Source organism: Manduca sexta, chromosome 10 (assembly GCF_014839805.1).
Source record: "Manduca sexta isolate Smith_Timp_Sample1 chromosome 10, JHU_Msex_v1.0, whole genome shotgun sequence".
Classification (NCBI taxonomy): domain Eukaryota; kingdom Metazoa; phylum Arthropoda; class Insecta; order Lepidoptera; family Sphingidae; genus Manduca; species Manduca sexta.
Genome location: NC_051124.1, coordinates 9,955,404 through 9,983,293, shown reverse-complemented (window position 1 = coordinate 9,983,293; position 27,890 = coordinate 9,955,404). Strand labels below are relative to the sequence as shown.

The 27,890-nt window shown below is 37.5% G+C and overlaps 4 protein-coding genes and 1 long non-coding RNA gene across 7 annotated transcripts in view; 3 read left to right on the top strand and 2 right to left on the bottom strand.

Moving 5' to 3' along the window:
• Positions 1-272: 272 nt before the first annotated feature.
• Positions 273-9,116, bottom strand: LOC115446690. 3 transcript variants are annotated; one of them, XM_037437133.1, is made up of 8 exons: positions 8,240-9,116; positions 6,318-7,946; positions 5,939-6,062; positions 5,213-5,328; positions 4,439-4,541; positions 3,058-3,218; positions 2,520-2,680; positions 273-2,336 (listed from the first exon to the last, which is right to left on the bottom strand). In XM_037437133.1, the coding sequence occupies exons 2-8, from the start codon at positions 6,399-6,401 to the stop codon at positions 305-307; spliced, it is 2,781 nt and encodes a 926-aa protein (XP_037293030.1). In that variant the 5' UTR covers positions 6,402-7,946; positions 8,240-9,116; the 3' UTR covers positions 273-304. The 3 variants fall into 3 exon arrangements, with proteins under 3 accessions (XP_037293030.1, XP_030029326.1, XP_037293029.1); XM_030173466.2 differs by having other exon boundaries at positions 8,347-9,109; XM_037437132.1 differs by having other exon boundaries at positions 8,141-8,330.
• A 340-nt stretch (positions 9,117-9,456) lies between these two features.
• Positions 9,457-13,406, top strand: LOC115446689 (glyceraldehyde-3-phosphate dehydrogenase 2). Its single transcript, XM_030173465.2, has 2 exons — positions 9,457-9,582; positions 12,177-13,406. Exon 2 carries the CDS (start codon positions 12,182-12,184, stop codon positions 13,178-13,180), a length of 999 nt encoding a protein of 332 aa, XP_030029325.1. The 5' UTR covers positions 9,457-9,582; positions 12,177-12,181; the 3' UTR covers positions 13,181-13,406.
• LOC119188911 lies at positions 13,216-16,376 on the bottom strand. Its single transcript, XR_005112160.1, has 2 exons — positions 16,289-16,376; positions 13,216-15,463 (listed from the first exon to the last, which is right to left on the bottom strand). It is a non-coding gene; the product is annotated as an uncharacterized LOC119188911 (long non-coding RNA).
• On the top strand, positions 15,901-24,683 carry LOC115446698 (ralBP1-associated Eps domain-containing protein 1). Its single transcript, XM_037437134.1, has 6 exons — positions 15,901-16,311; positions 16,792-18,043; positions 18,124-18,534; positions 20,500-20,656; positions 21,893-22,055; positions 22,139-24,683. Exons 2-6 carry the CDS (start codon positions 17,894-17,896, stop codon positions 23,394-23,396), a joined length of 2,139 nt encoding a protein of 712 aa, XP_037293031.1. The 5' UTR covers positions 15,901-16,311; positions 16,792-17,893; the 3' UTR covers positions 23,397-24,683.
• A 1,520-nt stretch (positions 24,684-26,203) lies between these two features.
• LOC115446708 (frizzled-4) overlaps positions 26,204-27,890 on the top strand; it is a 38,770-nt gene continuing 37,083 nt past the window's right edge. The window contains exon 1 of the mRNA XM_030173483.2: positions 26,204-27,436. Within this exon, the coding sequence (XP_030029343.1) occupies positions 26,526-27,436 (911 nt within the window). The 5' untranslated portion in view covers positions 26,204-26,525. The remainder of the gene's footprint in view (positions 27,437-27,890) is intronic.

Sequence of the window (27,890 nt, the reverse complement as noted above, 5' to 3'; positions counted from 1 at the left end):
AAATCGTAGACAATTTATTTTGTTGTAAGGTACAGGTTAGGTGCAACAACTGTCACGAATGTTTGTATATGAGCGATGACATCACAAAGGGATAACGTCACGTGACAACGCGTTTTAGCGCGAAATTATAAATGACAAAAGAAAATCACGGATATTTAATAAATTCATACTATAAGTGAATAGTCCTATATCGTAGTACATACATTTTAAAAAATTGTCAAACACCCTATTTTCAAAGTAGGTATAAATTAAGCGAGTAAGTAAAAGAACAATGAATTTTACATTTTATGACATCCACATTTGACTACAGCGCTGTTTTGCCGAACACTTTGTTACAAAACTCGTCTAATTTTATTCTTTCACACAAATCTTTGAACGACCACTTTTTCTGCCTCGAACCACCGGTGTTCAAAGCAGAAAACAATTTGTCTGACAGCTCATCAGATATTTCTATGATCCTGCAAATTTTATCTAACTTTGCCAAGTCTTCCAATGATTTCGTTAAATCCGTAATGTGGATAACTTGCGATTTCCGACCGTGGATTTCAAACGAATTGTCCGAATCAGTTTCGCTGACACTCTCTAATTTATCGAAAATATCTTGTTTGGGCACATTAACGGTCAACGTTTTACGACTATTTACTCTATCTGGGCTCGAAGAAGGTGTTTTATCCTCACGAATCATTACCACTGGATCAGGAGACACTCTGTTTAACCCTTCTAGAATTTGCTTAGCAAAATACTTGTCATCTTTGTCTGTCTCGGTTGTTAATTGTGGTATTACAGGGCTGCAAACTATTTGTTTTTTATTTAATTTCTTATTCGATTGTACTATCTTGTATTTTGTTTCAGTTGCAGTGTTGAATTTATATTTATCTCTCTTAAACCGATGCGCTATTTTATAATCGATGTTCAGATTTTCTTGTAGAAATTTATTTTCTATTTCTACATTTTGAATCACATTATCTTTATTGATGAAATCGTTTGTCTTTTTACTGACCATGTCGATCTTATCTTCATTGCAATTTTCTTTTAATTCTTTCTTTACCGTTTCTTGAATAGTTCCGTTTTTGCCAGGATTTTCGTTGTTAGATTGACATGAGACATGGAAGCTTTGTTCTAGACCGTCTATTAAAGTAGTAATAGCTTTAACAACTTGTTCTTTAAAAACGTTATCATCACTTAATGTTTTTGATGCATCTTGCGCAGTTTGAATTGTGTGTATATCGCTTTTAAATTTGGGGAGCTCTTGAACAGTAGACATTTGTAAACTATTATGGGGTTTGGTTGTCGTAGATTTAGTATCACTATCTGGCATAGAAGGTTCTTTACGTGGTACAAGACTATAATCAGACATTTCTTTATTATATGAATCATGAGTTCTTATAAGTTTTTCTTTGCTGTAACCGAGTATTTTACTATCTGCTACTTCAGTTTTAGTTTGATAATCTCCAGAAACATCGAAAATTCTCGCACTAGCAACTTTTCTATGGGATTTAACTGCACACTCCTTGGTAGGTTCCTCATGAGAAATATTTAACGGAGTACTGGAATTTTCGTTCATATTATCTACAGAAAAGGTCGCATCGGCATCTCCTTGTTTTTTGTTGCAAGTTTTAAGTAAATCGTCTGTTATATTAGTCATTTTGGTAACATCTCGCTTCACGGTCTCTAAGCGTTCGGTTACTTTCATATTACTAGACTGGATGTCTTGCGGAGTGAATGAAATGCAACTATGGAAAAATGATCCTCTATTTTGACGCACGCACGATTTGGAAATGTCATTGCTATCATTCCAAATTTTGAATATTTCGTTCCTCCTTTTCGTGTCTCGACCACCTGTAGATGAAGCAGCCGTGCCACCGATATGAGCTGATAACGGTTTCTTCAGCGCCGCAACTTGTGGCTCTTTTGACTTGAAACCAGTGTCTTGGGAAGTGCTACACAAATCTGCATTGAATTTACATTCTACCGAAATTTCCTTGCTGAGACATTCTGTTTGTAGGACTACATCATACTTCTTCGAAGGCTTAGCTCTGACGTAGGTCATTTTAGAGGAAATTCTTATTAGGGACAACAACTGCTCAGAGTAGAATATCGAATCGATGACCCTGCAGGCGTAAGAATGTTCGTTCTCGTACCAACAGATCAGTTTGTAAAAATTTGGTTTCAGTTGCAAACTGGACTCCGAGTCGAATATGCATGAATGGCTCTCTCCGATGTAATCCGACGATACCGTCTCATCTCTAGATATTTTGATTATGTTTTTCATGCTTGTGTTACTGGCGTTTTCTATGTTTTTCACTATTTCTTGTAACGTTGTGTTTGCTTTGAGCCTGTTGAAAATTAATAAAATTTTAAAATAAATGATATGTGATAAGTTTATACATGAAATAATAGTTACAAATACTTACTTACCTAATAGAAATCAAAAGACGTTACCGAATGGCTGGTGGCCATTTTTTATTATTATTTCACCAAAAATGCAAACCTAGGCCACTTATTTATTAATTAATTACCGTATTGTAATGTCCAACACAGAAACGTTTACAATGGGCACTCTGAACGCCAGTCCGGACATTTTATCCTTCACTTGTGGTATAATTTTGCCAAGAGCTTTGCATGCGCCTGTGGTAGCTGGTATTATGTTCTGATGGATACTTCGATGGTCACGCCAATGCTGGTGATAATAGAAACAGATAAGATACCTTCGTTTCCACTAGAAAAGAAATAGCACTAGTCGGCGGGCGGTATTAAAAAACTAGTCATATCCGTGCTGCAAAGTATTTGATAAAGTGTGTGTACACCTCATTTTGGATTGAGTTTTGTTTTTTTTTATATCCCACATTTGAGACAGTTGGTCTAACCTAATCAAGCAAAAGCAATCATGGTATATTCAAATGCGGCATCATTTATATCTATTTCTTTTCATATCTTTTCTATAATATAGTTCGTTCGACTTAAAAAAGTAGACAATAATGACTCACTATTTTTTAAAGCGAATGAACTATTCCTTCTTTTAACTCTAGGATATTGTAGAATATTGATTGAAATTACCTTTCCTCTAAGACACAGTCCGTCTAAAGGTTTCAACGATGGAGTCATTGCGTGTATGCTAGTCACAAATCCTTCGGAAACACCAAAATGATCCTCCAACACTTTTATAATTGGCGCCAAACAATACAACGTGCTTGAGGCACAGGACAGCACTTTTTGGTCTATAAGAGAACACACGCATGATGATTTATTTAAGTATTTAGTATTATTTTTCTTATGCCTATTATTTTAGCTGAAATATTTATAAATACATTTATTTTTATAATTAAGTCTTGGGGAGGGCGTGAGACCTGATACACAATTTATACCAATTACTAAATATGCAATTATTATGGTTACTGGCGTCTAGTTTGTTACTTTTCGTAATAAATTATTTTATTATGTCTATAGCTGCCACCTACACTACTAGGTATGTTCCGATTTGAAAGTAATTTGTTTTGTAATTAGACATTACGCGGCTCCACCGTGGTCACAGGATATCGAGCGGTTTATGCAGATATTTACAATTGAAAGCTCGGGGTACCGTTCGCTTTTGCTGTTGCATATTTATAGGCAATCGTGTCAAGTAACATTAGGGATAGGTACTGAACTGGTTGCAAAAATGAACGGCATAGTTTTGTATGAATGTATATCGATGGCAAGGCAATCTCGTACCGAGTATGCGACAGGAGCCGATAAATTCTTCATAATAAGTAGGTCGTTAAATTCCCATATCAATAAATAATTTACAAGTACATTCACCCAAGATAGCGGTGATCCCAATGCACCCTATCGATAAAGAAGTTCTTGTTAAAAACCTAAAATATATCGTATGATATTTACAAAACACTGTATCTTATTTAAAATATTTGTAACGCATATATTTTTATTTGCACTAACTTATCTATGTTTATCTAGAATCGCTTATTGTATAGGTAAGTACACGAGATACCCATGGCAAACGATTAAGTACTTTTTTATAATCATACAATTAAAATGTTCAAAATGATTAATAGGTATTTGAAAAATAAATTACACTTAAGTACATATGTTATGCAACTAATTATTACAAAGGCAAGAAGAATCCAAAATAGCTAACAATACTGATCCAAAAAGTTGTGTGTTTAGAAACTGGCAGAAAAAACACGACTCCGTGTCGTTTTATTGTGATTGGTTAAGGGACTAACACGTGACTCACGCATTGGTCTCTCGGCCAATCATAAACCTCAAAATTAAACGACATCGACTTACGAGTCTCGTTTTTTGAGACATTGGGAGCTGAACTATTCAAAACACTTTAGTAGCACCTTAAATCACCTTTAATTTTATCGCGTACAGCAACTGCATATGTAAATGTTTATGCAATTATGATAATGAACACATAATCGAATGCAATGCTCACCAGGTCGTACTGTAAAGTCGTTGACTCCCAGTATTATCATGGGGACGTCCACGCTCGGTGCTGTTACTATGACCCGCCTCACGCCCTCGCTTTTCATATGTCCCTGTTTAAAAATAGTAAATCAAACAAATTGATCAAACTTGTGGTACCTAGTGAGTTGCAGTTACAATGCACCGTTAAGGAGTTAAGGTAAATGTTAAAGATCGTAATCTTTCAGTGTCTTACTTTTGTACACATTAAAACTGACTCTTGCAGTCAGTACTATTCTAAGTCTAATTCGATAGACATCTATTTTAATATTAAAAAGTTTGTGAGTTTGTTGATTTGTAGGGGCTGATATCTAGAACTACTAAACCGATTTTGAAAATTCTTTCACCAATAGAAGCTACATTACCTACTTGTGAGCGCTATTTATACCGGGGAAACATACAGCGGAACTTTTATCCTGGAAAATCTTATTTCACGCGGACGAGGCCGCGGACGGAAGCATCTAAGTAAATAAGTATCTAAGTACCCAAATCAACCAATACAGAAATAGATATTTGATTTAAGGGTACATAGTACATATTTAACTCCGAAATAGAGTCAAATGGATGATGACATTTTCTACGATGGATTTTATACGCAACAGCTGGTCACATATTTGCGGATATGCAATTATTTTTTATTATGCGGGAATCAAATCTACGACCTTGTCAGAGTCAGACATTGCCAGCTGCACCTCGAACGCTGTTAACGTAGCTACAAAACGATTGTGCTGATTTATTTAGTTACCGAAGCTTTTTCTAAAGTGGTAAACATTCCTGAAGCCTCAATGACATACTGCACCCCAGCTGTCTGCCATGGCACGCTCGACGGCATCTTCTCGTGGAATATTTTAACGGTGCGATCTGCAGGGGAAAGAGTCACGCTGTTTTCATCTATGACAATAAGTGATCATCACTACACCGTCAGAGGAATAGGATTATGGTTGTGTCGACGACGTATCAATATGATAAAAGAATATAGATATTGAGATGACTATCCATCAAATGAACTGCACAAAACCCAGTTTCATATTAGCATTTTCACCGATATTCCGAAAATTGTTGTACCGTTATTTTTATTTATTTTTTTTTCTTATTGTGTTGATCTGAATCCTAATTATTTGTCATGTCCAATCCAGTTCAATACACTATCAGCCAGCCTCGGATCTAGAGTGGGGCGAGCCGGGGTCCATGCCCTGCGCGGCAAATTTAAACTTAGCAGACGAATACCCAACTCATCATTGACGCAACCTTGACTAGTGAGACGTCCAGTACATTAAACGCATAAATTATTTCCCATGGGGCCCGAAATGATGATGATGACAAAAGTAAAAATATCGGTGAGCGGCGGCGACATTTGCCAGATTTTGCCCCGCCTCGAAAAATTCAAGATCCGGGGCTGCTATCAGCACGCTAAGGTCAATACGTGTTTATTAGATAATGGTGTTATCATGGAATAAAAAACTGTACACACCCTCCACAATGATTTCATCATCGGCGTAGTTCACGCTCTTGTTGAATTTACCGTGTGTCGAGTCGAATTTTATCAAGTAGCAGATGTACTCCGCGGTTATCGCTGGGTCATTGATTGCTGATAACTAAAAATAATATTTATTTATACCCTTGGTTTAGCGGCAGCGCAATTGGGCTATTTATCGTAAAGTTCTTCCTGGGTTACAAGCCTAGTTGAGGCAAGCTTTATTTTTTGATTCGTAAAATTCTACGAGTTGATCGGAACCAAAATTAGTGGATCATTAGGCTGGAATAACCTTAGCAATTCGTTGTTTACGGGTTTACTGCGTTCGCCTTTGCCTGCCTTTTCAAGTATACAAGCGTAATCTACGTGTACCCACCTCAATGTCATTATTCTGCAAGCATGTTCGGAAAATAACTCTGCCGATGCGACCAAATCCATTAATGCCTACTCTTACAACCATTCCCGATAGCTTCAACTGAATAATTTCATTGATTTTGAATAAATTCCGACTTAATTTAACCAATATTTTATTATGACAACTATGACATTTTTATCTGCGCGCAAGTATATTTCAAAGAGAATTATGTATATTTTCTTTGTGCGCAAGCATTAAATTTTAAGTCCGTTGTCCAATTGATCTTACGTAGAATTATTACTCTATGCAAATGACCCAAAAAATAGCAAAAAATTACTTTAAAATAATTTCATGAGACTACATTGTCATACTATACTTAAGTAGCATAAAATATTACTGCGCAAATTGGTTGTAAGTCGATTTTTTTTAAATATCCAACAACTTAATGAACTCATAAATTAATGAATTACTTATAGTTCATTTGTCTCATAAGACCACACTCGAAACTAAAAATGGATGATTCATGTCTATTTTGGGGCTAGACATATTGGTTAGATCCATAGCCGCTTTAAATTCCTGCTATAAATATAGGATACAGCAATGAAAGAATAATAAACCTGCAATTTATCGAAGCTTAAACCTAGTACCTAATAAGTGATAAGCTGGGTGGTGAACTTATCCCAGCTTAAACCAAATATTATGCTTGACAAACTCTAATGCTCCATTTTCAATGCCAATGCATATACCACTATATAAATAGAGAAAGATAGCAAAAACAAGATGTTTTATATAAACAATTTAATATTCTTAATGCTAATTAACAATTGACCAGTCTTCCTTCATAACCACATCTAACATATCATTTTGAAAGCTCACACTACCCACACCACTAAAATATTCTTCTAAAGTACTCCTGACAAGGCATCCCTCATCTGTTTGCATTTGTTCAATCTGCTCAAGTGGTATGAGTTTAGAAGTATCACGCCAACCACCTTTAGTATATGTAAAGTTCTCCACATCTTCACAATCAACGAATGACGGTTCCCAGTAAATTTTTGATTTCTTTTTCATAAAGTTATGTAACGCACTACTCGCCAAGACTATAGCGTCTAGAGTTGCTGTGCTGACATTAATAGCTTTTTTAAATACTCCAAAACGTGACATAACAATGCCAAAAGCATTTTCAGCTGTCCTATGGGCTCGCTTAAACCTGTAATTAAATATTTCTTCAGACATTGACAGGTTTTCATCGACATACTGATTCATAACATGTGTGTCAACTGGCAAAGTACCATCATCAAGGAAAACGTAAGGTACTGTCTCATCAGTATTGGGTAGCAAATAAGATTCTGGTAAATTTAATTCTTGATTAACAAGTTTTTCATGGAACCTTGTATTTGCTACAATTTCGTCAGTTACCACCCTTCCATTGGTACCGGTGTGTACATACATAAATTCATAATCTGCATTAACTATTGCAAATACAATAATGCTATATGTTCTAATATGGTTACAGTACAAAGAGCCACTTTTGCTTGGTTTATCTATTAAAATATGCTTGGCAGTCATAGCGCCCACACAATTATTAAAATGCCATTTGTCTTCAAATGCTTTTGCTACTGCTTTCCATTCATCCTCTGTTGACGGCATCTGAAAGAAGCAGTGTCAATCATTATATTTCCACCTCTAACAAAATATTGAAAAGATTAAGATGACATAAAACTTGTTTAGGAAATAATATTACGTACAATAATTTGTATTCTATGTAAACTAATCAAACATCATATAAAATTAATATTTAAGTATCTAAGAATAGTATTGGATTCTAGTTTATATATAAGTACCTTTTGCCTGTGGCTCTGTCCTCATTAAAAAAAATGGGATAAATATTGTTCGAGGATAAAAAGAGTAGCCTATAGGGCTCAAAAGTAAATGTAGCTTACTATTAAGAATTTTCAGTACAGTAGTTCCTGAGATTTGCCCTTACAATTCTACAAACTAACAAACTGTTTTGTTTATAATATTAGTAGAGATATAAAGTTTTGATTACTTTAATTTCTTTCTTCAGTACTTTATAAATGGCCGCACATGTCTCGGGGATGATTTTTGATATCAGCTGTAGAGATATTCCCGATTGTATACCAATTTCTCTGTAACTTTGACCAGTGGCTAGATATCTCAATGTGACTATAAGACGATCACGAGCCGGCACAGATAGTCTCATAATAGTATCCTGTTTGGTTATAAACGGCCTGACTAACCATAATAACTCTTGGAAACAATCAGAGTCCATTCTCAAACTATCACGAAATTCGTCTGTACCAGGTTCTTTTACAAGATTTACTTTGGGTATTGCGTTCAGAACCTTTTTTCTTTTCCTCTTTTTGATCCATTTTCTTTTTTCAGTCTCTACTCCCTCGGATACGTATAAAAGTGCTAATGCCAATCCTATTCGTTGATATTTAGAAAGGTGAGGAGGCATTCTTCAACATTTATTGTAAGGTCTATTTTTGATCTTAAATGTTTATTGGATTTTATGATTTATCAGACACGTTATTATTTTAAGTAAAAGGATTACATTGTTCAATCATTTGCTATTATAATATTATCCAAAATTCAATGACAATCAATTTTTTGTTTGTTATTAAATAATATCACTGGACACTGATTGTCACATTGACACTTGGAAAAGATTTGGCCACAGTCGATAAAAGTTACATACACTTCTTAATAAATCACAAAAGTTATGTACAACAATGCATGATATTTATATTTAAATAATTTTATATTTGAATGTAACTGGTATGTAGATATTTAATTATGAGAAAGTAATTCTGCGCAAAATCATATTCATAGACAAAAACCAAACTTTTATAGAAATAATATATTATAGATCAGAACTTAGGTATTGACTGCCTTACTCTCGGAATAGTATCAAAGATTTAAATTGGGATCGTTTATTGAAAACAGCCGATAAGTCGTCTGAGGGAGTACATTTCAATACTTACTACAAAATTATTACGAATACTTCCTAGTCGTCCTAGGCATCCTAGATGTAAGAACATAGTTTGCTCCGTCTTGATACAAATAGGTTTCAGTTACAACAATTAAACGTATATCCTATCTGTTTTTACATCCTTATTCAATGAATAATATTCTAGAAATTGTCTATTACTTTAATACAAACTCCGCCCGCATTGCCTTGTCCTTCAGTTGACATTTCTGAACTCCATCTTGTGGAGAGCGAACGTTGAGTGTTCGAGTTGCTGAATTAAATAATCTGCCGGTAAGTGTTCAAAGCATTTATGTTTTTGGTAAACTGGTTTCAATTTAATAGTTTGAGAATTAAATCACTTAGAACTTTCATATAAAACGCCTAATCTTTCCAATTTTATTGCACGGTTACACGTAACTGTATTACTGCAACATATTTTTAGAGTTAATTTATTCGTTGCCGGTCTATTCATTATATCATTAGTTTGTAGAAACATTTGCAATCGAATCCTGTCTTTTTTATGGGTTATCACGGCGTAGTTCTTCGTGATTTTGTTCGACCTCTATGTGACCTCCACGCGCCGGTAAATCCTTCCTTTGATATTGCAAACGATTCCATCTGAAAATTCCAGATAAATAAAGAGAAAAGAGTTAACGGAAACCTCCATTTAAAATACATAATTTTTTGTAATACTTTTTTATATGTAATATTTGTGCAATAATATTATGCATTCGTCAAAAGCCAATAGTTAATAAAACTAAAACAAGTGGATTGCCGGTAATAATTATTGTACCAATAAAATAATGGCTGTGATTTTTATGTATATTTTTGATATCTAATGAGTATACATAGAATATATATATATATTTTTTTTTTATTGAAGGTAAAGATATAAAAGTTTACTAGAACAGGAAATCTGCAATAGTTCTATTGTTTAGATATTTCCTGAAAACAAATATCGCAAGTTCTGATGCATTTCATGTAAATGAACCCTGACCTTTCTTACATTCGACCTTGAGATCAATAAACAAATATTCCTGGCTTATAGTTGGAAAATTCTATTCTATTCTTCCCAGTACCAATCATTTTTCAACACATTTTATGTGCTCAAAACAACTTGATGGAACCACCTTATAATACTTCCTAATCAATATGGATTTGCCCTTGGAAATGTCATTGGAGAAACACTTATTAAAAATCAATTGATAATTTACTACATTTATTTTATTAAAGCTTTTATTCTAAGGAGTATTGGTTAAGTGCTTAATAATTTATTTATATTTGAATTTAATTATGATTTGTAGATAGTCATTTTCACATTAAAAAAACTTTATTCACCTCAATTGTCCTTGTGCTTAGACAGAAACTTAGGTGTATTACAGACATCACTGCAATTATCTCTGAGAGGCTAGCGTGTTTGTAATTAGGGGGGAAGAGGGTGGCCTGTGCCCACTCTAGAATTAGCCTGGTGCTTATTGGGGTTCATATGGTGTAGGCTTTTTTAGCTTCTATAAGCTGCCCCGCCCCCTAGAGAAAATACATATTCACGCCAATGGGTGCAATGCAGGTATATAATGCCACATCAATACTTAAAAACTTACTCCAAAAAACTATAACTATGTTTTAATATTTAAAGATTTATTGCTTTTTAAATAATAAAAAGGGGCAGAATGAGTGTTAGGGCTACCACAAATAGAAAAAATAATACTTTAGGAGAAGCGGCCATCAAGCAGTGGCTTTAAATAATGTTCCTAGAGGCCAACTGTCTATCACTACTTTATATCAGGTTCTTTAGCCTTGAGACCTATTATTGAAACCTGTTTTGTTTGTATAAGATTGTTTTATTTTTCATATAGTGATGTGGCCACACATTGATAAGTTACGGGAGCTGGGGTGATAAGTGTCTTTTTTTTTAATAAACATGTTAATTATCTTGATGTGAACCACATTTGGTACTTTAAAGGTATTATATAAATTTATTTAATATTGGATTTAACATGTTGCATAGTTCATGTAAATGTTTTTCCTGGAATTAATGTCTTACTATCTAGATTTAGGGTTAAAAAGTTGCTTATATATTTTTGTGATCTATCAGTTTGTAGATTTATATCATTATTAGTTTGTATTTGAACAATATTCTTGTTTTTATTTAAAGTGTAAATAAATTTGTAACATTTTATGTTTTTACAATCCATTTTAAATTATCAATATTTAATAGATTGGATTTACTAAAGGAAAAATGAAACAATTTGTGAATTTTGAGAAAGCGAATCAGCAATCTATAAGTATCCTGTATTTGTAACACTGATGACATATCTAACTACCTTAGTGTAAACCTGTTTTGAAATGTTTGTGAAAGATGACTACATAGATTATTTAAGTTCCATGTAGCTATAAAATCATATATTGAAGTAATACCAATATTAACTTAGGCAATTATTTTGTATTCATGGTTGATTACATTATTTAAAAGTATTTGTAGTTCTTCCAAAATGTTTAACACTATACTTTAACCAATAAAATGCTTTAAAATGTTTCACTACCACATTTAGAAATTTTCATAATTATTAAAATGAATTGCTTCAAAAAACTGCCGAGTTGTCGATAAGCTCGTTCTTTATCAGCTGTTATAGCATAGGGCCCTATATAAATCGAGAAATGTGTGGCGCAGTAATTTTGCTTCTGCGTAGCCTTTTGAGGACTTAGGCGTGAGATGCGTACGTGCTCCGTATACTACCGTTATTAGTTTACGTATTATCAGTACCTGTATATAGTCACGTATGTTGATGTGAATGTAACCAAATAGAATTAGTCATACCTACACTTCTGTTACATCTAAGGTAACCGATAAATAATATTTTTAACATTATTTTTTTTCGTTACAGTTAACATGTCGAAGATTGGTATCAACGGATTTGGCCGCATCGGTCGCCTGGTGCTCCGCGCTTCCATCGAGAAGGGAGCTCAGGTCGTCGCCATCAACGACCCCTTCATCGGACTCGACTACATGGTCTACTTGTTCCAGTATGACTCCACTCACGGCCGTTTCAAGGGCACTGTGGAGGCTAAGGATGGCTCCCTCGTTGTCAACGGCAACAAAATCGCCGTCTTCTCCGAAAGGGACCCCAAGGCCATCCCCTGGGGTAAGGCTGGAGCTGAATACGTCGTAGAATCTACTGGTGTATTCACTACCACAGAGAAGGCTTCGGCTCACTTGGAGGGTGGTGCCAAGAAGGTCATCATCTCCGCTCCCAGCGCTGACGCGCCCATGTTCGTCGTCGGTGTTAACCTTGAAGCGTATGACCCATCTTACAAAGTCATTTCCAACGCCTCGTGCACGACCAACTGTCTTGCTCCCCTCGCCAAGGTCATCCACGACAACTTCGAGATCGTCGAGGGTCTGATGACCACCGTACACGCCACCACTGCTACACAGAAAACCGTCGATGGTCCCTCTGGCAAGTTATGGCGTGATGGCCGTGGTGCTCAGCAAAACATCATCCCTGCATCCACCGGCGCCGCCAAGGCCGTCGGCAAAGTCATTCCAGCCCTCAACGGCAAACTCACCGGCATGGCCTTCCGTGTGCCAGTCGCCAACGTTTCCGTGGTGGACCTCACTGTCCGTCTTGGCAAGCCCGCCAGCTACGATGCCATCAAACAGAAGGTGAAGGAAGCCGCCGAGGGTCCCCTCAAGGGCATTTTGGGCTATACCGAAGACCAGGTCGTATCCTCTGACTTCATTGGTGACTCTCACTCGTCCATCTTCGACGCTGCTGCTGGTATTTCCCTGAACGACAACTTCGTTAAGCTGATCAGCTGGTACGACAACGAATACGGTTACTCCAGCCGAGTCATCGATCTCATCAAGTACATCCAGTCCAAGGATTAAACACTTTGTTTTATTTTAAGAGTAAACCTGTCGACATTGTCGATGCTTATTTGTTAAGTTTAATTATAGCCGTTTATTAATCTAAATTATTTTACTACTTTGAGAGTAGTGTATGTCATTTATAATTGATTTTTACACAAAAAGAGTTATGTTGCAGTATTGTAGAAATCAACAAAAACCAATGATTGTAATGCTGAACTCTGAATAAATTATTATTGATACAGTATGTTCCAGTTTTGACTTTTACCCTTATTGATAAGTCCGAGTACTGTATGACCTTGACGATTCACTATACATGATCCACGCACATAAAACTAGTACATGTTCAAATATCTGTTATAATTAAATTCATTATTTTTTTGGGTCCGGATTTTCCTTCGCTCATAATCGCTTTTTCCGGAATCAGACTGATGTTACTAGCTCGGCGAAGTAGAGTTAGGTGTATTAGGTCTTGGGTGCGCCTCTGCCTAATCCTTTGGAAACAAGATTGTGTATTAGTTTTTTTTTTTTATTAGTCACATAATAGATATTTCAAAGCCATAAACGCTTTAAAGCGTGTTCTTAATTCCTATCGGTAATGTGGAAGGGAGGCAGATTAGGACATGGCAATAAAAATAAAATCATAAAAAATATTTAGGTCGATAAATACATTGATTTCATGTTTCTCCTTAACACAATACATCGATCTTATACTCCAGCTTTTCATGTATTTACATGAAATAAAAAAGAACGCTTTTAATAAATAGTGTCCAATAGTGCTTCCTTCACCCCTACATATTAAAGGTAAGCAATTGGTATCGAACAGATGATGGAGGCGAGTTGCTCAAGCCCGGGATGATGGGTCCGACTTGGAGAGGCCTACATTCATCAGAGGACGGCAATACACTGATTGAATTATTGACAATTGATTAAATAAGTAGGTAGGCATCTACCTACAGTTGAGATGATTTAGACCAAACGAAAGATTAGGTATTTATATTTTGAACACTAGATATGGCTTACTCGTTGTATATCAGCATCTCAGAACAATAAGTCAATAGCTAAAGCTCTTACGTAGTATATTACTTTATGACTAAAGCTATAAGTACTTATTAAAATAAAAGTTTTGTGACACTGATCTTGTTCATATCGATTTATAATTGAGTGAAGGCAACAAAACATTTTCTAATTATTTCGAGAGTCATTAAAATTCAGATGAAAACTAGAATACTAGTTTGTTGGTACTTGTTAATTAAAATTAAGCATAGCTACATAAGATAGGTCGACAAAGCTCTGAGGATAAAGCTTTTCAATACATAAGTATATGCACTATGCAGGGTAGAGGAAAGGAGGACCATCAATAGTAATGAGGGACAAGTAACAAGTTGAAAATATATCCAGAGCAGCGGTAGCAGCAAATTAAAACTCAAAACCCACCACAATAGCGCTAGTGTCGCAGGAGGTTATGACATGAAAAGAAAGTAAATAATATGCCCGGTGGAAAAAAATATTATCTCTGATTACTTATGTAGTTGATGTATGAAGATTGACGAAAGTGCACTGCATAAAACCTTTACTATAACCAACGGGAAAAGTTTTTTCTTGTTTAAATATCCTACTCTATAACTTTTAGTCCCTTGTGATGTCAAGTCATGGGTAGAATTAACGATTTTTGGTATACACTTTTTATACAAAGTGTTGGTCCTCCCTGTCTCTATGCTCTGTCACTCCTTTTTGATAAACAATTAACAATCTAAATATCAACCTTCAATGCGTTTCAGAGACTGAACCAATCAAAATAACTCATTTGTAAACATGTCAAAAAAACTTTGTTCTGATTGGTCCATTTTTGAGATAAAACGTAAATAGCGATTGAGATCGTTTATTTAAAATAAAGGTGTAATAAGAAATTGCTTTTGTGATAAAACTATTTTTTCTTAATTAAATCGTGAGGTATTCGATTATGATGATGGTTATAATATAACGATTTGAATATCATGAAAAATTAAGAAGTTTTAAACTTTGAATGTCTTAGTTAAAAAAAATGCTGCGTTCTGCAATCACGATGTAACGCCATACGGTCGCGATATGCAGCGTGGTGCAGCGTGGTGCAGCGGAAAGCTAATAATTCGTGCTCTTCAATGATGTTTAAGTTATTGCGTATAGGACTTCATGTAGATGCTTCAAATTTTTGTAATCTTTCTTCTTATCTTATCTTATTTCTCACTAATGTTATTTTTCCTTCATCCAATGCCTTCGCCTTTTATATTATGAATGTGCTACTACTCGACGACGAACTTGAATCTGCAATCAACAGCATTTGGCAACACTTTGGGCAATATTGTCTTGAGATTTTCGAAATGTCACTTTATTATAATCTATTGAATTTGTAGTTTGTACTCAGTCGCTCTGTCTACGGTTGATTTTTTATCTGTCTGTTGTTGACAAACAACAGTTGATATAAAGTATTTATTGTTATGAAATATTAAATTAATTCATTTATAAATTTGTGCTGCAAATTTATCTCGGAATTAGTGTTGACAATGGCGTGTGTGGTTCAAGGTTGCAAATCACATACAGGCCGGAAAGATGATTTGAATGAGTTTGTAACTTTTCATAGGTGAGTTTTCTTTTAGAATTCTTATTATATATATTTTTTAATAGGGTATTACACTCTTTTTTTGAAAAGTGTCTCAAATTAATCTTAAGGTGATAAAATACCACTAGAAATTTTATAAAAAAAATATTCAATCAATAAGTGCCATTAAAATATATTCAAATATTTCATTTTAAATTTTCCCGCGTAAATAAATGAAAACGCTAGAGGCCACGTTGCTGACGTCATTTCGGCCGTAAACATCAAGTAAAAATGCTGTGCATAGAGAAAGAGCAATTTATTACAATTCAAATAAGCTACTATCCTTATCATTGGTGTGTTGTTCCTGAATTTAAGAATACTAGTGTGAAAATGCCGAAAAAATTGTGGATTCAAGTGCCAACTGATATAACTATGACGAAAACTTGGTTTAACTTGCGAGAAGAGATCGAAATTTATCGTCCGAAAAATTTGTCTATTTCGATAAATTAGAAATAATGAACGCGTATTGACACTACAAGTAGTTTACTTACTTGATGACGTCGCATCATGGCCAGTGTTGCCAGGGCCCTTGAGTCGTAAGTTACGTTTCGTTTCCTGAAATGGTACATTTTTGCTGCAAAAGTTACATTATTGTCTTTTTTTTTTTAATTTACGCGTTTTTAGCAAGCATTTCTGTAGCTACGAAACCGCGGGGACTCGCGAAGTAAAAAAAGTGCGCGCGCACACTCAAACAAAATCAAGTTTTAGTATATACAAGATACGTTTAATTTTGTCATGGCGAGCCATCCTAAGTGTGATATGAAGTGAAATACTTTTTAGACCCGCCAGTTTTAGGTGCGTTCAATTTGGATGCGTTAAATAGAAATGCGTACGTAAACTGTTTATAATAAATAATTTATATTACAAATCTCGTTGTTCTCAAAAGTTACGAAAATTGCCTTAAATATAAAAATTACTTACATGTTACGCGAGAGGGTCAAAAGTAACGAAAAATGTAAGAAATGTAACCTTCTGGCAATACTGATCATGGCAGCACGAGTTTCGCATATTTGTAAAACAGATAAAAAAGGTCAGAACTTTGAACTGAATTTAAAAAATTATTTTATAATTTTATGAACTGAAACTACTATTTTCCGATTGTTTTTTGATTGAACTATCTTATTTATGTATTTTTGTCTTTTTTCTCACATACACTAAAATACCCTATTGTCTTGGGCAATAGAGAGAGGAACTTAGGAAGGAAAGAAGGGCGAAAGGAAAGTGCGCTAAGGTAGGAATCTAAAAAAGGATTCTCAAGTTGGGCGGATGGGAAGAGAGGGGTGAAATTCGATGGAGCGAGAGTTCCCCGAAGCAAAGAAAGGGTTATGGATAAAATTGTTTGGTAAGGTGACCTAAAAAGGTTATTTGTCAGAATTCGCGATGGTTCTGTGCACTGCACCACCTGTCCTTATGGTACCCACGCCATTGAGCCAATGCCTAAAAATAGTTTAAATATAATAAAATACAGTGTTGTCATCCAGGAGAACAGTGAAGCATCTTTTTCTAAACCTAAGCCCCTCTTCCCTTTTGTAGCTTTCTTCTCTGTAACTGTGCAATAAATAAATAAATTTTAATAAATGTATTGCTATGCTAATTTTGAAAATACCTCTCCTCTGTATTTGAAAGAAATGCCTTAATTTTTCAAATTCAAGTCCATGTATTTTATGGCTAGAATAGAATACACTCGACAGATGGCACTTTGTTGCAAAAAAATTCAATATTCAAAACATGAAAGTCCTGTTCCGGACTGAGATACTAAATTGTATAAACAAATAAATGAACGGAATTGTGTGAACAGAAACTGGGACTTTAATAACAAATACGAATTCAAATGTATTTCTAACCGATAATTATCTCAAATACGGTAATTGTGACGTACATCACTAATCATTTTAATGGCCGCTGCGGGCAGCTGTCTGTTCTGTCAGTGACATTTCGTTTGCTTCGTGTAAATTTTGCAATGTACAAGTTAAAAATCCGTCTATTTATCAAGGAATATGGTGTACATCAATAGATAATGGTTATTTTTGTCACCTATTTATTTGTGAATTAAACAAACTGTGTGAAAGACGTTACACTTGTAATTTTTCATTATAATGGAGGATCTCAATTTGACAGAAACCGAAATGAGATATTTCGGTGATTTGTTTTTATGTTGCGACGAAGAATCTAATGGGAAAATACCGATTTTGAAAGCAACGGAATTATTTAGATCGTCGAACATACCGAACGATGTCCTCAAACAGGTAATTTGAATGGTATATTAGTTGTACGAAACGTAAAACACATAACGAAAGAGTTGTAACAAACCAATTGTACATTACAGATTATGGATATTAGTGTCGCGCCGAACAGTTGCGCGGCTTTGAATCATATGAACAGGAAGCAGTTTTATTCCGCACTCAAATTAATAGCTGCGCATCAAACAAACATGAGCTTGAAGCCGGAGCTCTTGTGTATGCCCCTGGACCTTCCCCTGCCGCGGTTTACCTGGGCGCTCAACTCGGAGGCGAGTGCCGACCTCATACAATTATCAAATTCCCCCAAAGAGCATCACATGTCGAAGCGTGAGAGAAATTTTGTTCCTAATCTTGGTGCTTACGAACCAATAAGATTATCGTCCAACCTGTCTGACAGTGATGTTCCACAAGCCTTATCTCACGACGCCACGGAAGCTTTAAGTACAGACTCTGAAATAGAGTCGGAAACAATGTCACAAAGATCTGGATCACACGGGGTAAGATTGGATTTTCAATCAATATTTGTAATGGCTGTTTTTCCTCGTCTTGATGTTTGATTGTCTTGCAAAGTTGTTGATCTTATGGGCATTGTAGAGGAAATTTGTATTCTTAGGATGTATTATTACTTATTGCTTTACAATGTAAAGACATTAATCATACTGTTTTTACTACAGAACATTGCATATAGTTCTTTTGGATATAATTCTAGTACTAATATCTGACATGCATGAAATTACAGATTAATGAAATCCAGGGTGTAGGCTAATATTCACTGTAAAACTGTAAAGTTGACTTTTCTGTAACTTCTCTTAAATATGTTGCAATCCAGCAAAGTCAAAAGATATTAATGATATATAAATTAATAATAATACTTAAATAGTATTACAATGTGACTTGAATAATTCATACTGTGGATATTTTTAGTTGTTTTATATGAGAAAATATGTAAAATCATCTTGATCTTTGAATAATTGATTGTGACAAATAGTCTTTGTATAAGATAACACCATTTCCTTATATTTTTTGTCACAACACTGTTATCATTGGGGTTAATAACCAACTAATGGCATAGAACACTTAGTGATAACATTGTACATAAGGCTACATTCTTCATATTATCATTTACATTATGTTTGTGTCTACATAGCTCATCAGATTTTAGATTTGTTTGCATGACAATTTTTGATAATAATCCACCAAGCCACTTTGATCTATAGATTATATATCCAGTCAAAAATTTAGTAACAAAAATAGACTTTATTTCACGTACCATAAAATCTTTATCAGATAGCTACTGTCAGCCACTTATAAGTTGACAATCAAACTATGGTTAGTTGAATAAAATTTTGACTAACTGCCATTTTCAATAAACAACACTAGTAGCTTTCTTCAATCTATGTCAAAAATTGACCAATCAAAACTATGTTTTTTTGACACACTTACAAATGAGTTATTTTGATTGGTTCATTCTTGGAATCAGATTGAAGATTGAGATTGGGTTCGTTTATTGAAAATGGCTGTAAACTAGGCTAAATTATCATCCCATAAGGCTACTGCTTGTAAGACTTGTTATTGTTTATTAGTTATTATTAAATCAAATTCTTAGATTACTATAACAGAAAGTAATAACTTAGTTGTTGCAATCATTAGTTGTTCTCTACTTACTCAGCATAATTTTTAGAACTATTCTCATAATTTTATTCAGGTCATGATCTAATATGCATGAATTTTATGATCAAACATTTTACATATTGATGGAATTTGATAGTTAATTAATTCCTTTACGAATGTTATTTAATGTATTCAAAGAGTAGATTAGTGATTCAAGTGTATACTGGGCTGTGCGTCAAAAGAATTATATAAATTTCAAATCAAAGAAAACTTGAATAATTCAAATCTTGAATAAATGTGAGGCATGTAGAATAAATAAGTATATAGATAAAAATAATAATCATTTATATAATAGTATACATATAAATATTTTATTCATAGATAAAACAGTTTTAAAATTTTGGGAAAATAATGATGAAATACAAATAAAAAATTAAAAAATTAACTAGATGGTATTAAAGTGTTACAATTAGCTATGGTATGTGAACAAACAGTACCTACTGTTTTTACAAACAAAGCCTTTGTTCGGGCTTCAATTACATTAAAACAACCCAGATGCTTGAAAAGCAGATATTTGGTTATGTCTTTCATCCTTTCCTGGAAAAACATTTTTTTAATTCAAGTTCCAGAAAGTAATCACAATGCACTTGAAGGTGAGTGGTAGGGTCCAGATATAATGTCTACTCATCAGAGATGGTTACATCCCACCTTTTGAAACCGTATATACATACACTGATCCCCGAATGTGGTACATTATGTGGGTCACTTTGGCAAAATGTATACCTTGTGTACAATGGTAGCTATTTAATGCAAATATCCTAACAGCAATGTAATTATTTTGCTTTTAACAGAGAAGAGGTAAAACGGGGTCGCCATGGAGCACGGCGAGTGAAAGCCCCACGCCAACTAACAGCGTAGCAGAGAGAGTTCACCCAGTGTGGGAGCACAGTGCCACCGGTCGCGGAGTGTGGCCCACCAACACCGGCGAGGAGCATACGAGACTGTTAGGTTAGTTGAGTAATTTTTTTTAAAATACAGACACCGCAGTCAACACTGGGGGATAAAAGCGAATGGGATATTAGAACACCCCAGCTTAACGACTGCAGGGCCCTGGAGGAAAGAAGGGTAGAGATAGTGTGAAAGGAAGAAAAGAGGAAAGACAGAGAACCCTCTTAGGATAAGTGGAGGGGAGAAGGAAGGGAAATGCTCGCGAGTCCCTCACAAGCCTCAATGTGTACTTGCAACCATGAGGTATACACACTTAACTGTGTGCCTAGGGCTGCGACAAATATCCCCCCGAGCATGGGCGTGCATTCGGTGTGGAGACCGAGCGCACAAAAATTACCTCAGGGGTAAGGTTAGTCCTATTTTGAGCGTGGTCCTCTTTTGAGAGGTTTCTCAGGCCTTAGTCAATCAGGCTGGCCTAGTGCGGTGGGCACATTCACATAATCTTAAAATTAACAGGAATGAAGGTTTCTTTGTCATGTGGTTCAATGTTGAAGGTATGATAACTAGTAACATTAAGTAAACATAACTGAAAATTCAGAAGTTTGCTATTTGTTTTAAATTTGTAGACATTTATTTTGGTAGACTGTTCCATTCCTAACTAGACTATCATGCATTTTTAAATGTGTTAATAAATAATAAACAATAAAAGTTGTGTAGTAGCTAGTAAATCATTATGTTTTGTGGTACTGGAACGCACTCCTTGCATTGGGTGGAGTGATAACAAGTTCATATGCTCAGTAATAGCTGGAGCCTGGATTTGTGTCCATGAGATGGCAATAGGTTGGGACCAAGATTTTAACATAGCTGGCGATATGGGTGTGACAACATCTCTGCCTATCACTGAAGTAGGAAAAAGATTTTTGTGTGTTTTATTTCAATGAAAATAATATGTTAGGAAATAATTAATCCTCAAGTTCATCACCATATTCTCCCGAGCAGTGTCCCTATCTTAGTACTGGTAACATAAAATGTTTATTTTCTCGAAAATATTGTATGTTTTTTTAATCAAATCTGTATATTTGTGTGATTCATATGTTTGTAAAAATGTTACTGATACCAATTAAGTTCATCAACTACATATTTTAGCTAGTTGAACCAAATTAATGAGTCAATCGTAAAACAAGAGGCCACAGGTGAATCTCCTTATTATGACACGTTTTACTATCGTCAAATATTTTTGATGCCTACAGATATTATATTCCTTAATATTTTAATGAGTTAATATATTTCTTCCAGGCACTGAGGAAGAGTCGTCTGATCGGCATTCGTCAGAAGACGAGGGCGAGGTTGAACCCGGAGACGACATTTGGTCAATTAGCGAAGCGCAGGCGCATCACTACGCCTCGCAGTTCGCGCAGCTACGGCCCGAGCGCGGCCTGCTCTCCGGACAAACGGCTAGGTGACCAAACCACTATTTAGATCAGTGATTATTTGATAAGCTTTGACCTTGCTATTTAATGAAACCCGTATTAATGTTGTCAGGTTATTTTTTGAAAAGTCGCGACTTCCTGTCCCTGATCTTCGGAAAATTTGGCAGCTATCTGACATCACCAAAGATGGAATGTTGACCTTGGAGGAATTTAGTATAGCGATGCACTTGATCGTACTGCGGCGGAACAATATCCCCGTGCCGGACACGTTGCCTCCGCCGCTGGTGCCCAAGGTGGACTCGCGGTTCTCGCAGCAGGCCGTCACAACTGATCTCGTCGACCTCGGGGCCGACATGTTCGGCTCCGGAACCTCGGCCGACTTCAACTTTGCGCCTAAAATAGAGGCCGCCGATCCTTACGAAGTGAAGAACACTCGGCGTGCAGATGACCGTCGTCCTTCCCTCTCCCCGCCTAAACCAGAAGCACAGCCGAACAATAAAGAATGGACCAAATTCGTCGATTCGCCCACCTCGAGCGTGTCTAGTCCTGGCCCGAAGCCGGTCAACTTCGACTTCCAGCGTGCCGCCGTCGAACGAGACCCTAAGATATTCCACCCGGTGGCGCTGCGAGTGACGCCAGACGCGGGCGCGCCCTCCGGCGACGGAGACGCGCGCGCCAGCGCCTCGCCGCGCCGCGACGACATCGCGCACGCCTTCGAACTCGCCAGCCCCAAGCGGCTCAACTCGCAGCCGCCCGCAGAGCCACCGCCGAACAACGGGGCACCTGCCGACATTCGCCCCATACAACGACCGCAGCCGCGCAAGCCGTTGAAGAGCGCCGGCGTGCTGCCGCCGCCGCCCGCGCGCGAGCCCTCCGTGCACGCGGACGAGGGCCCGCACTCGCTGCAGCCGGCGCCGCGCAAGGAGCCGCCCCCGCCGCCGCCGCCGCGCCCACTGCGCAACCACGCGCGCTCCAGCTCGCTCGACCTCACGCGGCTCAAGAGCGGGCCCGCGCCGCCGCCGCAGCCGCCGCCGCGCACCTCGCCGGGCGGCGCCGCGGGGCAGGCGAGCGCGGGCGCAGGTGCGGGAGCTCGCGCCGGCGAAGCGGCCGGCGAGGGCGCGCGCGAGTACGACGCGGAGGGGTTCGGGTACAACCGCGAGGACGCGGCGCGCACGCACGGCGCGTTCGAGGTGTACCGCAAGCCGTCGCGCGAGCCGTCGGCGGAGGCGGAGCCGGACGTGAAGGCGCTGCAGGAGCAGAACGCGGTGCTGCACCGCGTGTGCCGCGCGCTGTGCGCGGAGCTGGCGGACGTGCAGCGCGAGCGCGAGGCGCTGCGCGTGCGCCTGGAGGACCACTCGACGCCGGTGTAGTGGCGCGCCCACCCCGCACTGCACGGCACACTGCGCTCCTTGTTGGTTCGGTTGGACGCGTCGCGCCACAGACACTGGCAGCTGCCCGCCTCATTGCGACGCTCGATCATTTTATAGTCATTTCAGAGTGCGTTTTGTTCGCTTCTCTTATCGTCTACCGTAATTTTAGAGGCTATTTAAAAAAAAAAAACAATTTATACCGACTGCTTTTGCAGTATGTTCTATTATGAAATTCCATGTTTCTTAATTTGGTCGCAACATTTATCTTCATTGTGGTTGATCTTTTATGTCATTTATGTTTAATATTAATGGCCAACTTAAACGTCACTCGAAAATGAAAGTTATTGTAGAGAATCACAATGTTGTTCGAGATACCCATACAGCAATAGTGAATACAAATGAACGTAGAATACGATTGAAGGAGAATCCTGATCGGCTTCCAAGTGAAGTCAAGCGCTCGCTGGCGTTTATTTTTGTAACTAGTTTGCGTCAAAAATAACGTTATTATATTTTTGAAAATTTTGCATTTTTGTACAACGTGCGGAACTTTTGATACTAATTGTCGATATTGTGTTGAGCTGTGCTAACACCTCAACGATTTTCACCCTTGTAGGTAGCGATTTGAATTTTCTATTGGCATATTCTGTACCTTTGAACTGATTGTATCATAAACAATGGTACAAAACGCTCTGGTAGTGTAAAGTGAGAGTGGCGCTAAAGTTGCATAAATAGCATTCCTTATTATTTAATTTATTTATACAGTATGCTTTGTCGCTGTATTAAAAAAAAACATATGCTATGTTCAAATTGTGAATGTTGTATTATAAGCATTAGTGTAGCGCGTGGGAAAACGTGGAGAGCGTAAGAACGAGACAAGTTTACAAGACTTAAGCATGCTGAGTACATAAGTATGTATTTTGTAAGTATAATAGATAGAGAAGACCCTAGTGTGTCCGACGGCTTCGTCCGACGGAACAACTAGCAACCGAATGTTTGTGGAACACCCTGTATCATATAAGGTTATTGTAAAAGTATTTATCGTTTTGTTTTAGTTGTACGTTAAGTATATACCCTCGTATCGCGTATGCAGTGTAAATATGTTCCGTTGTCGAGATTTCGAAGCTTGATAACCCCACTGGTCAACGTTCGATTTAAATTTTGGTCCAATTTTGTAAAACTAATAATGTCACCATTATATTTAACATTTATGTTTCATAAAATTTATACAGTAATGCTTTTAAATACTATTGTAGTAAATTATGTACAATAAACTTTATTTCAAAATTTTACTTGTATTTGTTTTTGGCAATAACAATGCTGTTGGTCGAGGCCCCTAATATATCCCCTCATTAGTGCTGTAAGTTTTGGTTAAGACTTAACAGTCTTACTTATAAACTTGTTTTAGCGTTGAGGTCGTTAAGAATTGCTTAAATAACTGTCGTTAACATCACCGGTTTCCTAGTTTAAACCTTATTAAGAGGCAAGATGGCGGGTTTTGACTTACATCTGATCGAGTAAATTTGTGTTCTAAGCATAGCTTTGCGATTTTTTATAAGTAAGACTGTGTTTAAAATACGACTAAGAGTTCCGAAGTAACACGAACGCGTACATAGTTACGATACTTCTAATACAATGATCCAATCGTTCTCAACTCATTTGTAAGGAAATGTCAAAAAAAGATTTGTTCTGATTGGTCTATTTTTGAGATAGATCGAAAAAGTTATTGTTTATTGAAAATGGCGGTTAGACGTAAAATTATCACACCCATTTGGAGGCGAGATTTATATGCAATTATTGCTAGCGTCATACTGTTAAGATGCAGGTGCGACCTAAAAACTTAAATGCAATTGTGTCATAAGAATTGCTCGAGCAACTTTCTCGAACTGGCAATCACATAGTTAACACACATCGCGCTTTTATCCCTGGCAGAGGTGCTATCAAGGCACCCCCTTTGTCCATGTGTTTCATAGAGGGCGAGCCTTTCGCACGATGACCTTTTTTCTCGAACGTGCGAATATTGTACAAATTATTTTGAATATCTGTCAAAAAACTCCCTATACCCGCGGTTATTTATGCCAAACGAGTATGGTAACGTATGTAAGAATTCTCTTGCAATTGAGCACGTCCAGCCGAGGCAATTTTTGTATTTTTTTTTTTTTTTAGAGAATAGTACGTGCAAGGAAAAAACTTTACCGCATATAAATGAGCTTTAAGTTTAGATTAGCCAGTTATTACCGCAATATATTTCCCAAGAACTTCCACTTAACACGAGTTTACAGTAGTAATATTTAAATAATTGCCGCAAGACCAACAAAGTTCGAAAGTTGCAGAAGTTAGCTTGCGTTGTTCATTTACATAGTAAGAATTGCTTCTGAAAGTCGACCTTTCTAAGTTTTTTTGGTAATTTTTACCTTAATTTATAAAATTATATCTGACGAATGACATCTGGATGGGATGTGGAAATCAAACCTAGAACCTTGCAGTTCATAAACAGCATAGGTATACTCCAGTAATATAAAGTTAGAGATAATTGACAATAAAATAAAATAAAAATACCGATAATTAATTAGGGACCTACACCAAAGCGATGTAAAGAATTATATTACTTATATTATGGAATTATAATTATGAATAAAATTAATTGTTGTTAAAATTAGCAATTGATTAGTGAAACGTGACGGTGTTTGCTCTATGGCTATTATCAAAAATCGATATTGAACAATAGAGACAAGATTACGCGCATTGGCCGCGGCCGCAATGCACCCCATGCATGCGATAAGGTGCGATTCTGATAATGATAACGAGCGCGGGCCGCAGTGCAGAGCCGCGCGGCTAACGAGCCCGCACCGGTGGCATCGGACACCGACCGCCGACCGCCTCGACCCGAGCTCCAAACTCCGACTCCTCATCAATTTCTCTCCCTTTCCCTCCGCCACAGTGCGGCGCATACCTGCGTTCCTTTTTTTGTCCACCGGCTCCCCCCACCGGGCCATGTCGGGCGCCGTACACAAACCGTCTTGAGACGCGCTCCGGGACGCACGTGCTCGCGCTGCGCGGAAACATCACCGCGTAAATATTCACGTCTACAATGACAACTTTCATGTGACTTGCCGGATATCTTCAGTCATCATGAAGTGCATCATCGCGTTTTGTTTAACTGTGACTCTAGTGAGCCGGGCCGTCGCAGAGGCCTCCGTGCGGACATGTGAACCTATTAAAGTGGCTATGTGCAAGAACATTGGATACAATCAGACGGGGATGCCCAACTTGGCACGGCACACTCTCCAGGCGGACGCGGACGTGACGCTGCAGACTTTCAGCCCGCTCGTGCAGTACGGGTGCTCCTCACAATTGCACCTGTTTCTCTGCTCCGTGTATGTGCCCATGTGTACGGATAAAGTGGCGTTACCGATCGGACCATGTAGAGGATTATGCGAAAGTGTGTACGCCAGATGTTATCCAGTCCTTAGAGGGTTTGGTTTCACTTGGCCACAAGAGCTTGATTGCTCTTTATTCCCCGCTGAGAATAATCATGAACACATGTGTATGGAGGGTCCTGGAGAACGTTCTCCTCCTGTCGGCAATATACCACTGGACACCTCAGGTGCTGGCGGTCGAGGCGCCTGTAGAAGACTGATCAAGCCTAACAGTTGGGTTTGGGTGAGAGGCTCCGGTCGATGCGCCCAGTTTTGTGACGCTGAGGTATTGTGGGAGGCTGGAGAACGCAGAGCAGCCGAGGTGTGGCTTGCTACATGGGCAGCGCTCAGCTTCGCGTGTACCCTTGCCGCTGTTGGAGCACAACTAGCTTGTGGAGACCGAGGGGGCGCCGGTGACAGAGCGTTGGTTCTGGTGGCTCTGTGCCGGTGTGCTGCAGCGGCGGGGTGGGGCGTCCGCGCCGCTGCCGGTCGAGCTGCTGCAGGATGCGCCAAGGACTCCACTTCACCTACTCGAATGTTGCTGGCACATGATGGTTTGGCTAATCCAAACTGCGCTGTTGTCTTTCTGCTGCTTTATTACTTCGGACTAGCTGCTTCTGTGTGGTGAGTATTTTATATGTACTTATTTTATTTCGTAACCGCAAAGCGAGTTTTCATTTCTATTCTATATTTACCTTTAGCCTGCCTTTACAACAAAGTAGAAATACCTAGTTGACCTCCGATTCTTGCGAGAATTGAACTAGGTAGGTAACAATATCTCAATATCTAATTACCACTTCATGTTTCATATGTCATATAATATAATAAGATATTGTACAGAGGAGATAAACACCATTATTACGTACTAAGTACCTACCTGCCTATATTTTTATCGTCAAATAATTGATGTTCGACACTATACCAACGAATATCAAAGCAGTTAGTATGCAAAAAATTATGTTCTTTAATATTTCTTACCTGCGCAAAATCAACACACCTTGCAAAAACCAGTGCAATTGTTAACTCTAAACAAACTGGACAATAGATTTTCTTGCATTGTCATCGGATTATGGATACC

Bases quoted from the DNA above. Each gene is read 5' to 3' on its own strand.
- LOC115446690 (XM_037437133.1), bottom strand. From the start codon at position 6,401: ATGGTTGTAAGAGTAGGCATTAATGGATTTGGTCGCATCGGCAGAGTT. The intron at 4,542-5,212 runs GTAACTAAATAA...ATTTTTAAACAG, and splicing joins CCACTTTAGAAAAAGCTTCG to GGACATATGAAAAGCGAGGG. The intron at 3,219-4,438 runs GTGAGCATTGCA...GTTCTCTTATAG, and splicing joins CGACTTTACAGTACGACCTG to ACCAAAAAGTGCTGTCCTGT.
- LOC115446689 (XM_030173465.2), top strand. From the start codon at position 12,182: ATGTCGAAGATTGGTATCAACGGATTTGGCCGCATCGGTCGCCTGGTG.
- LOC115446698 (XM_037437134.1), top strand. From the start codon at position 17,894: ATGGAGGATCTCAATTTGACAGAAACCGAAATGAGATATTTCGGTGAT. The intron at 18,535-20,499 runs GTAAGATTGGAT...TGCTTTTAACAG, and splicing joins AAAGATCTGGATCACACGGG to AGAAGAGGTAAAACGGGGTC. The intron at 20,657-21,892 runs GTTAGTTGAGTA...TATTTCTTCCAG, and splicing joins GGAGCATACGAGACTGTTAG to GCACTGAGGAAGAGTCGTCT.